Raw genomic sequence first — 11,945 nt, 5'->3', positions numbered from 1 at the left:
GGTGGGGGGGTGGGCACGCTCTGTTTCTTCTAGTTCCCTGGCAGCAGGGCTCGCCCGAGTGGAAATGTTTCCATCTCTCGACAATCACTCCTCTTAATCCCTTAAACATTTTTCTTGGGGCCAGCGGGTAGCAGGATGGTTAGGGTGTTGGATCCCACATGGCCAACCTTGGTTTGAGGGTCAAGCTGCGTACATGTGTGTGCTTGCCCAAAATCCTGAGAGGAGAATGGAGAAGGGATTGCAGTGTGGACATTCCCCTTGGGGGTGATTTCTTACTTTCCCTTTTTCTCTTTCCAGCCAACACAAGCACCCTGTGGTGAAAACCTGAAGAAAAAGTACCCTCCTTCCCTCGCTGTTTAAATCATAAGCACATTTATTCCACAGTATTCTTTAATATGGTCATATAGGGTCATTAGAAAAGTCATGACATATTTTTTCCTGTTTTTCTATGAAAAAAATGCATCATGACTTTTCCAACAACCCAATAGATTGCGTGCCTGTAGCCAAGTCAGCCTTATTTACCAAGGCCAGAGTAACTCCTTTTAAACACTCTGTGCCTTTTAAAGTAGGTTCCAGGACCAACATATGGTGTAATGGTTATGTTGCTGGACTCCCACATGGCCAACTGCAGTTCGAGTCCCAGATCTGCCACTTAAAACTCACTCCAGGCACATATACATATGTGCCCAAGATTCTGAGAGGAGGAAAAGAGGAGAAGAGATTGCAGTGCACCGTCCCCCGGAGGTGACCTCTCTCTCTCTCTCTCTTACTCTAGCTCTCCAGCAGGCACACATGCCTTACAGCAAAAATCTCTCTCCAAAATAAATAAATATAAGTAGGCTCCCAAATGTGTGTTCTAACTTGTAAAACCCTTTATTAATATTTTTAAAATTTGCTAGTGGGTGCCTGAACTAGCTGGAGACAGAGAACATAAGAAATCACCCCCAGAGGATGGCCATGCAATAGTGCCTTTTCCTCCAATCTCCTCTGGGATTTTGGGCACATGAGAGCAGCGTGTTTTTCTAACTGCCTGGTCCAGGCCATATGGGATCCAGCTGCCTTCACTTCCATGCCATCAACTGGCCCTAGTAATACTTTATATCATTTGTTTTGTAGAACATGGCTGCGCCTTCTTGTTCTTTCTGCAGCTTACCTGCCTCTGAGCTATTTTTGCTATGTAAATCACTCGTATGCATCATGTGATGCTGCACACATCTGTCCCCGGAGGGCAGCTGGCCTGAGTGTGAAACCCATAGGAGAGCCCAGACAAGGGAACTGCCGGAGGGTAGCCATCGTGCAGCCCTGACCCTTGCCCTGTCCTGTGCCTCTGGTTTGCTGAGCCAGTCGGCTTACCGTCTAGTGCGATGCCTTGCGACTTGGCCCAAAGCATCCTGACCGGTAAACTCCAGCTCATTTTTCAGGACTCCTTCTAGGTGCCCTCTCCTGACCCTGTCTTCAGTACTTCGGGTGGTTACTACTTGAGGAGAGATACGGTCTTCTGTCAGCACTGGTGGCTTCTCAAATAGCATGAGGACCTGTGTCCCACCATACTGCTAAGGCAGGTCACTAACGTGTCTGAACGCTGTTTCTTAATGTTGAAAATGAGTGTCGGGACCAGCAGATGGCATAATGGCTACCTTGCTGGACTCCCACGTAGTCGACCACAGTTCGAGTCCCAGACCCAGTGGCTTAAACTCACACTGGGCCCATGTGTGTGCGTTCCCAAGATTCCAAGAAGAGAATGGAGAAGGGACTGAGGTGTAGCCATCCTACCCTGGGGGGACGGTGGGAGTGATTTCTCGCTTTCTGTCTTTCTGGCAAGCTCACGCACCCTACAGCAAAAAGCAGATGGCCTAGGGACCAGCAGTTAGCGTAATGGCTATGTCACTGGACTCCCATGTAGTCGACTGCGGTTCGCATCCCGGACCTGGTGGCTTCAAACTCACACCAGGCGCGTGTGCGTGCGTGCCCAAGAGCCCGAGAGGAGAATGGAAGAGAAGGGATTGCAGCGTGACCATCCCCACTGGGGGGGGTGATTTCTTGCTTTCTGCCTCTGTCTCTGTCTGTCTGGCAAGCGCATGTGCCCTATAGCGAAAACCTCTCAAAAAAAAAAAAAAAGAAAAACAGCAGGTGGCCTGAAGGTTAAGGCAGCTGGATTCTACGTGGCCAACTGCACAGTTCCTCCTCCAGCCTGCTGCTGGGGCTCTGCCCAGCGTTATGCCTGGCTCCGCCCACAGCAGTGGCTCCGCCCACCATGGCTGCTCCACCCAGTGCTGTGCCTGGCCCCCCCCACCACTGCTGCTCCGCTCAGTACTGCACCTGGCCCCGCCCACCACGGCTGCTACTCCGGGCACTGTGCATGCTCTCACCGAGCTGGGACCATTCCAGATACCCTTAGTGCTCTGAGTGATTCTAGGCTGCAGTTGTGTTCCCCAGGTAGTGAGACCCGGAGCCTGGTGGGAAGAATGAAGGTGAGGGACAAGTTATTCCAACCAGAGACCAGAGGCCTAGATGAGAGTTCAGCCATGTGCCCCGCCGGGGCCTCAGGTCAGCAAGTGACTGGCAGCTTTCAAAAGAGGGTGTCAATAATATACAGTGCAGAACCTAGGAAGAAAGGAGGTTCAGTCCAAATGAGTATCTTTTTACGTTCACTTTTTAAACTCTGTCAGAGGATGTGTGCACTCACCAGAGAGGAAGTGTAAGGAGAAGCACCTGCATGTCCCCCCTCCCCCCTTTCTTCATCCTGTAGGGATCTGGGTCATGTGTGCAGATGTGCCTGGTGTTTGTCAAGGCACCAGGCTGAGACTCCGACTGTTCAGTCAGCCACACGGGATCCAGCTCCCTTAACCAGCAGGCCACAGGGCCAGCCCCTACGTGAGAATCTTTTTTTTTTTTTTCCCTTTGGAGAGGTTTTTGCTATAGGGCGCATGCACTTGCCAGAAAGACAGAGAGATAGAAAGTGAGAAATCACCCCCCCGGGGGGGATGGCCACGCCACAATCCCTTTTCCTCCATGCTCCTCTCGGGATCTTGGGCCTGGCGTGAGTTTAAGCCACCGGGTCCGGGACTCAAACCACGGTCAACTACATGGGAGTCCAGCGACATAGCCATTATGCTAACTGCTGGTCCCCCCACATGAGAGTCTTGATAGGACAGTGGGTAGGAGGTAAGAAAGCAGAGGAAAAGACTCAAGAGTGGGCCTGAGCGGTCTCAGGGTGGAGGGGGTCCCACCTGTGCTGGGCGGATTCCCTGTGGGACATGCTCCCCCAGTGGTCAGGTCGAAGTTTGCTATACTTTGTCTCCCTTCTGCTCCTTCATCTGAACATTTTACTCTTCTCCAAAGTGGGGTCTGTGGAATCTCCCTGCTGAGGTCAGAGGTACCCAGGACCCAGTGCGTTTGTAAATATGGTCCTTTGTGTATTGTAGGAGTCCAGTCAGCTTAAGTAAATCTGGAAAACCCTGAAAATTCTCAAACATCCAGCTTACCGGTTTGGGCCACTTCTCAGTGCTGAGCTCCCCAGGAGAATCTAACCAACTCACTGCCCTCTTGTCCCTGTGTGTTTGCTCCCCAGGGTCACTCGGGATGTGTCAACTGTCTGGAGTGGAATGAGAAAGGAGAGTGAGTACCAGCTGGGCGCTGGCGGGCGCTGGAGGAGGGGCTGGGCGTGGAGGGCTCCCCTCTCTGCAGTAGATGTAAGGGAAGCGTGTGCTGTCTCAGTTTAATCCCCTGGTTATCAACACGCAGTTAAACAGTTAATCCCAGGACAGGGAAGATTGGATGAACATCTGAAACTTTTTTTTAGTAAACCAGTATGTCCAAGGGATAAGGGGACATTTTCAGGACAAAGCAGGATCGACTAACATGTATGAGAGAACCATGAACCCTACTGCACCTGCTGTCCTCCAGGCTGTGTGTGGCCTAACGCTCATGAACAGGAGCATGGCTGGGCAGGGGTGGGGCGGGGCCTCCAGGACAGGTCAGAACCCCTCGCTCTGCTTGCAGCCTGCTGGCCTCTGGCTCTGATGACCAGCACACGATTGTGTGGGACCCACTGCGCCACAGGAAGCTGCTCTCCATGCACACGGGGCACACCGCCAACATCTTCTCTGTCAAGGTGAGCGGGCACACTGCAGGGCAAGCCAGAGGGTGGCGGCTGCAGCAGGCTGTGTCAGGGTGGTGCCTCGGAGACCCACAGTCCCAGCACTGACGATCTGAGCACCTGAGGTGGCGCTCGAAACCCCATCTCTCTCACGCACGCTTCCTCTCCTAGACTCAGAGGCCAACTCTGTGAATATGTCGTTCACATGGGGTGGTTCTGAGAAGAAGCTTGGAGTAGGCAGACCTATGTATGACTCCACGCCTGCCTCTTGAAAGCTTTATGAACAAGGCAAAGAAGCTGACCCTTCGGCCTGTTTACTGGTCTGTAAAAAGGATGTCACTAAGGAAATCTCCCAAACACATCAGGAAATGAATGAGTAAATCATAGAGGGTTCATTTTGTTTTGTTTTGTATTTTTGGAGAGGTTTTTGCTATAGGGCACATGCACTCGCCAGAAAGACAGAGACAGAAAGTGAGAAATCACCCCCAGGTGGATCAATCCCTTCTCCATTCTCCTCTCGGGTTCTTGGGCACACTCGCACATGTGCCCGGCATGCATTTAAGCCACCAGGTCCAGGACTTGAACCGTGGTCAACTATGTGGGAGCCCAGCGACATGGCCATTGCTCTAACTGCTGGTCCTGAGCCTTCAGAAAGGAAGTAGCCGTGGGCCAGCCCTCTAGCCTCGTAGTTGAGGAGCTGCAGCACACGTGGTCAGCCAGGTTCCAGTCCCTGCCCGGGTGACTCAGAAAACTCCGTATAGGTCAGAATCCCTACTCAAAATCCAAAACCCAGAAACACTCCAAAATTCAAAACCTTCTGAGCACCATGATGCCACAGTGCAAAATTCCACACCTGACCTGTGGTATGTCATAGTCGAACGCTGCAGTATGCAAACGTCTGCAGTCACCTCTGGGCTCTGTGTCTAGAGAGGTCTTTAAAACATTCGCAGGACATGCAAGTTATGAGAGAACTGTGCATAGATTTCAGAATTTTTTAACCAAATAAACTCGTACTTTAGTTTCATTTTCTCACAAACTTTTTGAAAGCCCTTGTCTGAGAGCATAAATGAGCTTTGTGTTGGATAGCTCATGTGTAGTCACGCATCACTGAATGGCGTGGCGGGGCGTGTTCTGGGAAGAGTCCTCGGTGCTGTCATCGTCAGGCAGACGTCTAGCGTGCGCCCCCACAGACCCAGGGTGTAACTCGCCCCATGCCAGGCGACTGGGGATGCAGCCTGTGCAGTCCTGCAGGGTGCCGTCACCGCTGCAGTGTGCTGTGGACAAGAGAATTGTCACATGGTACATGACCGCGGCACTCCCGAGAGCGTCCTCACGCGGTACGTGACCACGGGTACCAGGATCTGGAGAGACTCGCGCTCTGAGAGCATCCCTGGTCCTCAACATCTTGCACGTGGATGCTCCTCTTCTGTAGGAATGACGCTTGTCTTTCCTGGTCGCAGAGAACAGACCTAGGACTAGTGACTGTGAGTCCACAGAAGCAACTTGGCTGGCAGAAGGGAAGTTACGTGATGGACAGCCTTCTGAGAGCACAGAACGCCCAGCCTTCGGAGTCCACTCCAGGGCACAGCCCCTGCCCGGTGTGAGGTTGGAAAACGCCGGCACAAGGGCCTTTCCAGCCCTGCACGCATACAGTGTGAGAGTGAGGCTGTCCTTGGGAAGCCCCCGTCTGGGGAACGTTTTCCTAATTCATATCGAAGGCTGTAGAACACCTAAAGGAGAAGGTAGATTAGGAAGTTCCTAAATGTTTCTTTCTACTCAAGCTCTGATTCCCATTTCCTATTTGGGGACCCATTCCAGATGGTTTCTGTGATTTTAGAGGAAAAATAGTGACAATTCACCTCTTACATGGCCCACGGAGACCACCGTCTGCCCCTGAAGTGTTAGGTGCATCTGAGTCTGCAGTCGGATCACTGAGCTCAGAACACTGATCTGATGCTCCTAACTGCACGGCCTTGGCAAGGCACTTAAACACCTACCCTCAGCCTCCTCTTGTGTTAAAAAATATGGGAGAGGGGCCAACAGGCGGCGTTAGTGGTTAAGGCACTGAACTTCCACATGACCGACCACAGTTCGAGTCTCGGACCTAGCGGCTTGAAATTCACACTGGGTGCATGTGTGTATGTGCCCAAAATCCCAGGAGGAGAATAGAGGAGAAGGTATTGTGGCCTGGCCATCCTCCCCAGGAGTGGTTTCTTACTTTCTCTCTCTCTCTCTCTCTCTCTCTCTCTCTCTCTCTAGCAAGCGTATGTGCTCTATAGCAAAAATCTCTCTAAAAGATAAAAGCGGAGAGGATTCTCTCTTCCGGTCCTCACTACAGATAGGTTTATTTGGCCCGTGTGCTCCCCCTGCTGGCAGTTCCGCTGGGTGACAGGGGTGGCAGTGGCCATAGGCTCAGGGCAGGGGCCTGCCTGTGCGTTTCTGCTGTGCTGGTCCAGGGGAGGTCAGAGACTGCTGGTGTAGGCTGTCATGTAAAATGATTCATCTGGTTAATGTCCACCTGTTCCATCTAGCCCTTACCCTAACCCGTTAAAGTGGGTAGAAAGTGAACTGTTGCTCTTGTGTAAACGTTTAAAGTCAGTTGGAACTTAAGCTTTCCTTCTTTTCCCCCATAGTTTTTTTTTTTTTTCTTTTTAATTCACACTGTATTTAGCGTTCAAATGCAGACAATGCTCTGCCCTCCACCCACAGCCTTGTAGGTTAGGAGGAACTTTTTTATTTTGCGGGGGGGGGTTTGCTATAGGGCACGCGCACTCACCAGACAGAGACATAGAGACAGAAAGCGAGAAATCACCCCCCGGGGGGATGGTCACACCGCAATCCCTTCTCCTCCATTCTCCTCTCGGGATCTTGGGCACGCATGCACACGCGCCCGGCGTGAGTTCTAAGCCACCAGGTCCGGGACACGAACCGCAGTCGACCACATGGGAGTCCAGTGACATAGCCATTACACCAACTGCTGGTCCCAGGAGGAACTTTTTTTTGTAATGCCTCAATTTTTTTTTTAACTCAGAAGAGTAGATCTCAACAGTATCTCCAGATATTTTTCTCCCTCGAAGTTGGGTGAGAGAACTGCAGTTTTTCATCATTGAAAGCTGTTTGTAGTGGTCCTGTCCCTGCCAGGTGTCGCCCGGAGCGCCTCGCCGTCCTCCGTCAGAACTGCACAGCCGAGCTCCACCCCACGCACCTTCCCCAGCCTGAGCCTGCGCGCCCTCACTGTGTGAGGTGACGCAGAGCCTTTCTGCACGGGTCCTTGCTCTTGCGGGTTATCTTTGGGGTCAAAAGGTAGAATAGGTTTTATCTTTTTTACCTATTATTTGATTGTTCTCTAGAAAGGTTAAGCCTCTTTGAAACACCCATATCCTTAAAACGCTGGAAGTCCTTCCCACCTGAGGCCTGGTTTAGCGCACGGGCCCTGTGAGGAGTCTGTTGAGGCAGGATGACGTCGGAAGTCCAACTGGGCTTGAACACAGGCTGCTGCATGTTAGTGCCAAGGGTTTGTGTACTCAGACAGACAGAGAGGAAGCCTGCCCCACGGGGGTGGTCACGCTACAGTCCTTTCTCCGTTTCTCCGTCTAGTATTTTGGCACGCATGCACGTATGCCTGGCGTGTTTCTCCAACTATTGGGGCCAGTACTCAAACTGTGCGGTCAGCCATGTAGAATCCAACCACCTTAACCACCATGCCTCAGGCTGACCCTGAACTCAGCTGGTAGCGGATCATTTTAGGTGTCAGTGACGTGAAGCAGCTGCCTGGTGTCTAGCCCATGCTCAGTGTGGAGTCAGGGGCAGCAGGCATGGCTACTGCCCACTCAGCTCTCACTGGGGGAAGCGTCGGAGGAGGGCTCCTCTGGTAGGCCGCTGGCCACAGAACGGACCGGCAAGGCAGGACAGCTCAATTCCAGCCGATTGGCCCGTTGGCTGCTATTCAAGAGCCACGTTTTCTTTTCTTTTCTTTTCTTTTTTTTTTTTTTTTTTTTTTTTTTTTTGAGTGATGTGCACTCGCCAGACAGACAGAGAGAGACAGAAAGAAAGCGAGAAATCACCCCCAAGGGGGATGGCCACAGCGCAATCCCTTCTCCTCCATTCTCCTCTCGGGATCTTGGGCATGCACGCACACGCGCCCGGTATGAGTTTTAAGCCACCAGGTCCGGGACGTGAACCGCAGTCGACTATGTGTGAGTCCAGTGACATAGCCATTACGCTAACTGCTGGTTCCCGAGAGCCACGTTTTCTCAGCCGATCGTTTTCCTACCTGACTAGTCGGGAAGGGATGTGGTACCCAGGCTGGTCTCCCTCGGTGCCATCACCCCCACAACTCGCCGTTCCCTGCTTCAATCTCTCCGAGCAGTTCCTGCCTCACGCTGGGGACCGCATCTTAATCACGGGGGCAGCTGACTCCAAGGTGCATGTCCATGATCTGACTGTGAAGGAGACCATCCACATGTTTGGAGACCACACAAACCGGGTGAAGCGCATCGCCACGGCGCCCATGTGGCCCAACACATTCTGGAGTGCCGCCGAGGATGGGCTCATCCGGTAAGACCAAGATCAGCACGTGGGGCCTGGCTGTGCCCTTCCAGCTTGCCAGCCTGCCGCCTGCCGGGGAAGCTGTGTGTGCACACTCGGCCCAGAACAGCTGCCTGCCCACCCCACGCCCCCCTTCCCTTCCCTCGCTGCTGCCTCTCACCACCGCAGGTGCCAGGGCACTCGCTTGCCCTCTCCCCAGACTGCTCTCTCTGACCCTCTTACCCTAAGGAGGTGAGTCACCTTCAGAAGCACCTCAGACCCTCCTGCCTAGAGTAGAAAGGTACCATTGGGCTCAGCACCCTAATCGTAGCCTCTGTAACTGTGTTCGCTAGCTAGCTACAGGGTGCCTGTGCTCACCACAGACAGGCAGGGGAAGTGAGAAAGCAGTCTCCAGAGGGATGGCCATGCCACAATCTCTTCTCCATGCGATCCCGGCATTTGTTTTGTTTTTCCATGGGATAAGTGCACTTGCTGGAGAGTCAGAGAAAGGGAAAGTGAGAAATCACCCCCCAGAGGGGATGGCTACACTGCAGTCCTTTATCCTCCATTCTCCTCTTGAGATCCTATACATAGACACACACGTGCCAGGTGGGTTTTTTTGTTTTTGGGGGGTTTTTTTGGAAGAGTTTTTTTTTTTTTTGCTACAGGGGGCTTGTGCTTGCCAGAAAGACAGAGACAGAGTGAGAAACTACCCTCCGGGGGGATGGCCATGCCACAATCCCTTCTCCTCCATTCTTCTCTTGTGATGTTGGGCACGCATGCACTCACGCCTGGCCTGAGTTTAAGCCACTGGATCCAGTACTTGAATCGCAGTCAACTACATTGGAGTCCAGTGGCATAGCCGCTACGCCAAGTACTGGTTCTGCCAGGCGTATTTTTTAAGCTGCAGGTCTAGGACTTGAACTGCAGAGGCAGCCATGTGGGATCCATGCCACCTACTGGCCTTCTGTAACACTAATCACCATCTGCAGTCTCTCTCTTTTTTATTTATTTTCTTAGAGAGATTTTTTTCAGGGCATGTGCACTTGCCAGAGAGAGAGAGACAGAAAGCAAAAAATCAACCTCCCGGAGGGATGGCCACACCGCAGTCCCTTCTCTGTTCTCTCCAGATTTGGGGCACACACGCACAGGTGCTCAGAGTGAGTTTTAAGCCTCCAGGTCCAGGATTCAAACTAGTCAAACAGCATCTGGCTGGGACACACTTCACCCTGACCTCCATCTCCTTCTCGGTGCAGTGGGAGTGATCTTGGTATCTCCCTCATGGTCGGAGCATTAAGTGGAGGTCGTGCATGGTTCTTAGGGGTGGAGAGTGCCCATCAGTGGCAGGTCTAACTAAGTTGCACTGCTGACCTCCCAGGGCCAGGGCCAACTGGTTGAAGCTGAGTGTCTAGGACAGGGGTCCCCATCCCCAGGCTGCAGACCAGTGCTGGCCTGTGGCATGTGGGGGCCAGACCACGGATCAGTGCCAGCCCCCAGACCGCGCAGTGGGAGTGGGCCAGGTGAGCGAGGAGTCCTCTGTGTGTGGCCACCCCCATCACGCACACTGCTGCCTGGGCTCTGCCCCGTGCTCATGTTCTCGTGGGGATGGGGGCACCATCCCTGTGTGGCCGTCGCTGTGTACTCCAGTGGCACCCCGTGGACATGGTGCGTTTGGGTCATCCCAAGGCCACCCCTGCCCCATCTGTGGGAGGATTGTCTTCTACAAGGCCGGTCTCTGGTGCCAGGAAGCTTGGGCACTACTGGTTTGGGGCAGTGGTAGGGTCCGAGGCACTTAGGCATAGGCACGGCAGATGAGCATACCGGGCCGGCCAGATGTGGGCGGGCAAGGAGGAGCAGAGTGGGCTTCCCAGCTTGAGCTGGTTTGTGAAGACAGGTAAATGTGGCCCTGGCACGGTCACTGACCCCTCGTAGAAGACAGGGAAGCACAGTTGGATAGAGGCTAGAAACTGAGACCAGGGTGTTTGGGAAAAGCAAACTTCAGCTGAAGAGCAGTGAGAGTCTGCAGAGTGACGAGAGCCAGTGTTTCAGGAGGTGTGATCTGGTGAGGATGGCCTGGAAAGACAGGCGGACAACGAGCAATGAGACGTGACAGCTGCCTGGGCGTGAGGCGGCTGAGCACAGGTGATCCCTGCCATGGGGTTCCCGGGCAGGGGCGGGGCGGGGCGGGGTGGGGGCATCCCTGCTGGCGGCCTTCTTTTGGGCTTTGTGCTTGCTGAGTGGATGGGGCTTGGGGCTCGTTTTGGCCTTTGGTATTTCTCGGTAGTTCTTAGCTGATTTTCAGGTTCTCTGTTCTGTCACCTTCTTCCTTTATTTCCTGAAAGAAACTAGACTGGGAAGGAGCGGGGCAGAGTGAGTGAGACGTACCTTGGGAAGCTCCAGCTCCGTCGTAGTTGTGTCGTCCCAGGCAGGTTTCTTAACGCCTTTGAAGTCGGTGTTCTGACGGTAGGTTCCATGCAGTAATGCATGTGAACCACGTAGTGGCAGCACTGGCCACGAAGCACCTTCTCACTGCGTGTCAGTGGTCAGGACGACGGTGCAGGAGCACTGGGACCAGCAGTGCGACATAGGGACGGGGCGTCTGCATCGTTTTAGGAGAAAACAGAGCTTGTGGGCACTCGGGGTAGGACCGGTGTGAGGCAGGTGGGAGAGACACGTGCCCTCACAGAGCCCTCTGCAGCCTCAGCCAGCTGGATCCTGTGGGGCCAGTGAGCACAGGGAGCCCCCAGGAGGTGAGCCTCGGGCCTTTCAGTCTGGCCTCAGTGCAGAGCATGGCCTCACGTCTGCCCCATGGCAGGGAGGGCTTCGGACATTCTTACTGTTGCACTCTTACTTCAGCCCCTCCCAGTGTTCTCAGGTCTCCGCCTCCCACGCCAGACCCTGATCCCACTCTCCCCGTCACAGCCAGTATGACCTTCGAGAGAACAGCAAGCACTCGGAGGTGCTGATCGACCTGACAGAATACTGTGGCCAGCTGGTGGAGGCCAAGTGCCTCACCGTCAACCCCCAGGACAACAACTGCCTGGCGGTAGGGGCCAGCGGGCCCTTCGTGAGGCTCTACGACATCCGCATGATCCACAACCACAGGTGGGCGCGGGGGCTCAGGGGCCGCCTGCTGGGAGGTGCGGGGAGGTCAACCCCCAGGACAACAACTGCCGGGCGGTAGGGGCCAGCGGGCCCTTCGTGAGGCTCTACGACATCCGCATGATCCACAACCACAGGTGGGCGCGGGGGCTCAGGGGCCGCCTGCTGGGAGGCTCGGGGAGGGGGGGCTCGGGGGCTGTCCCACCTGGGGGGCTTG

At 54.0% G+C, this 11,945-nt stretch overlaps 1 protein-coding gene across 1 annotated transcript in view; it reads left to right on the top strand.

Annotated features, from left to right (window-relative positions):
• The window catches only part of WDTC1 (WD and tetratricopeptide repeats 1), a 54,158-nt gene that overhangs the window by 20,234 nt on the left and 21,979 nt on the right, over positions 1-11,945 (top strand). The window contains exons 3-6 of the mRNA XM_006155314.1: positions 3,572-3,618; positions 4,003-4,114; positions 8,469-8,656; positions 11,549-11,731. Of these exons, the coding sequence (XP_006155376.1) occupies positions 3,572-3,618; positions 4,003-4,114; positions 8,469-8,656; positions 11,549-11,731 (530 nt within the window). The remainder of the gene's footprint in view (positions 1-3,571; positions 3,619-4,002; positions 4,115-8,468; positions 8,657-11,548; positions 11,732-11,945) is intronic.

The sequence above is a fragment of the Tupaia chinensis genome, unplaced genomic scaffold (assembly GCF_000334495.1).
Source record: "Tupaia chinensis unplaced genomic scaffold, TupChi_1.0 Scaffold000445_1, whole genome shotgun sequence".
Taxonomy (NCBI): domain Eukaryota; kingdom Metazoa; phylum Chordata; class Mammalia; order Scandentia; family Tupaiidae; genus Tupaia; species Tupaia belangeri.
Note: the sequence above shows the minus strand (reverse complement) of the source record. Positions and strands in the feature narration are given on the sequence as shown.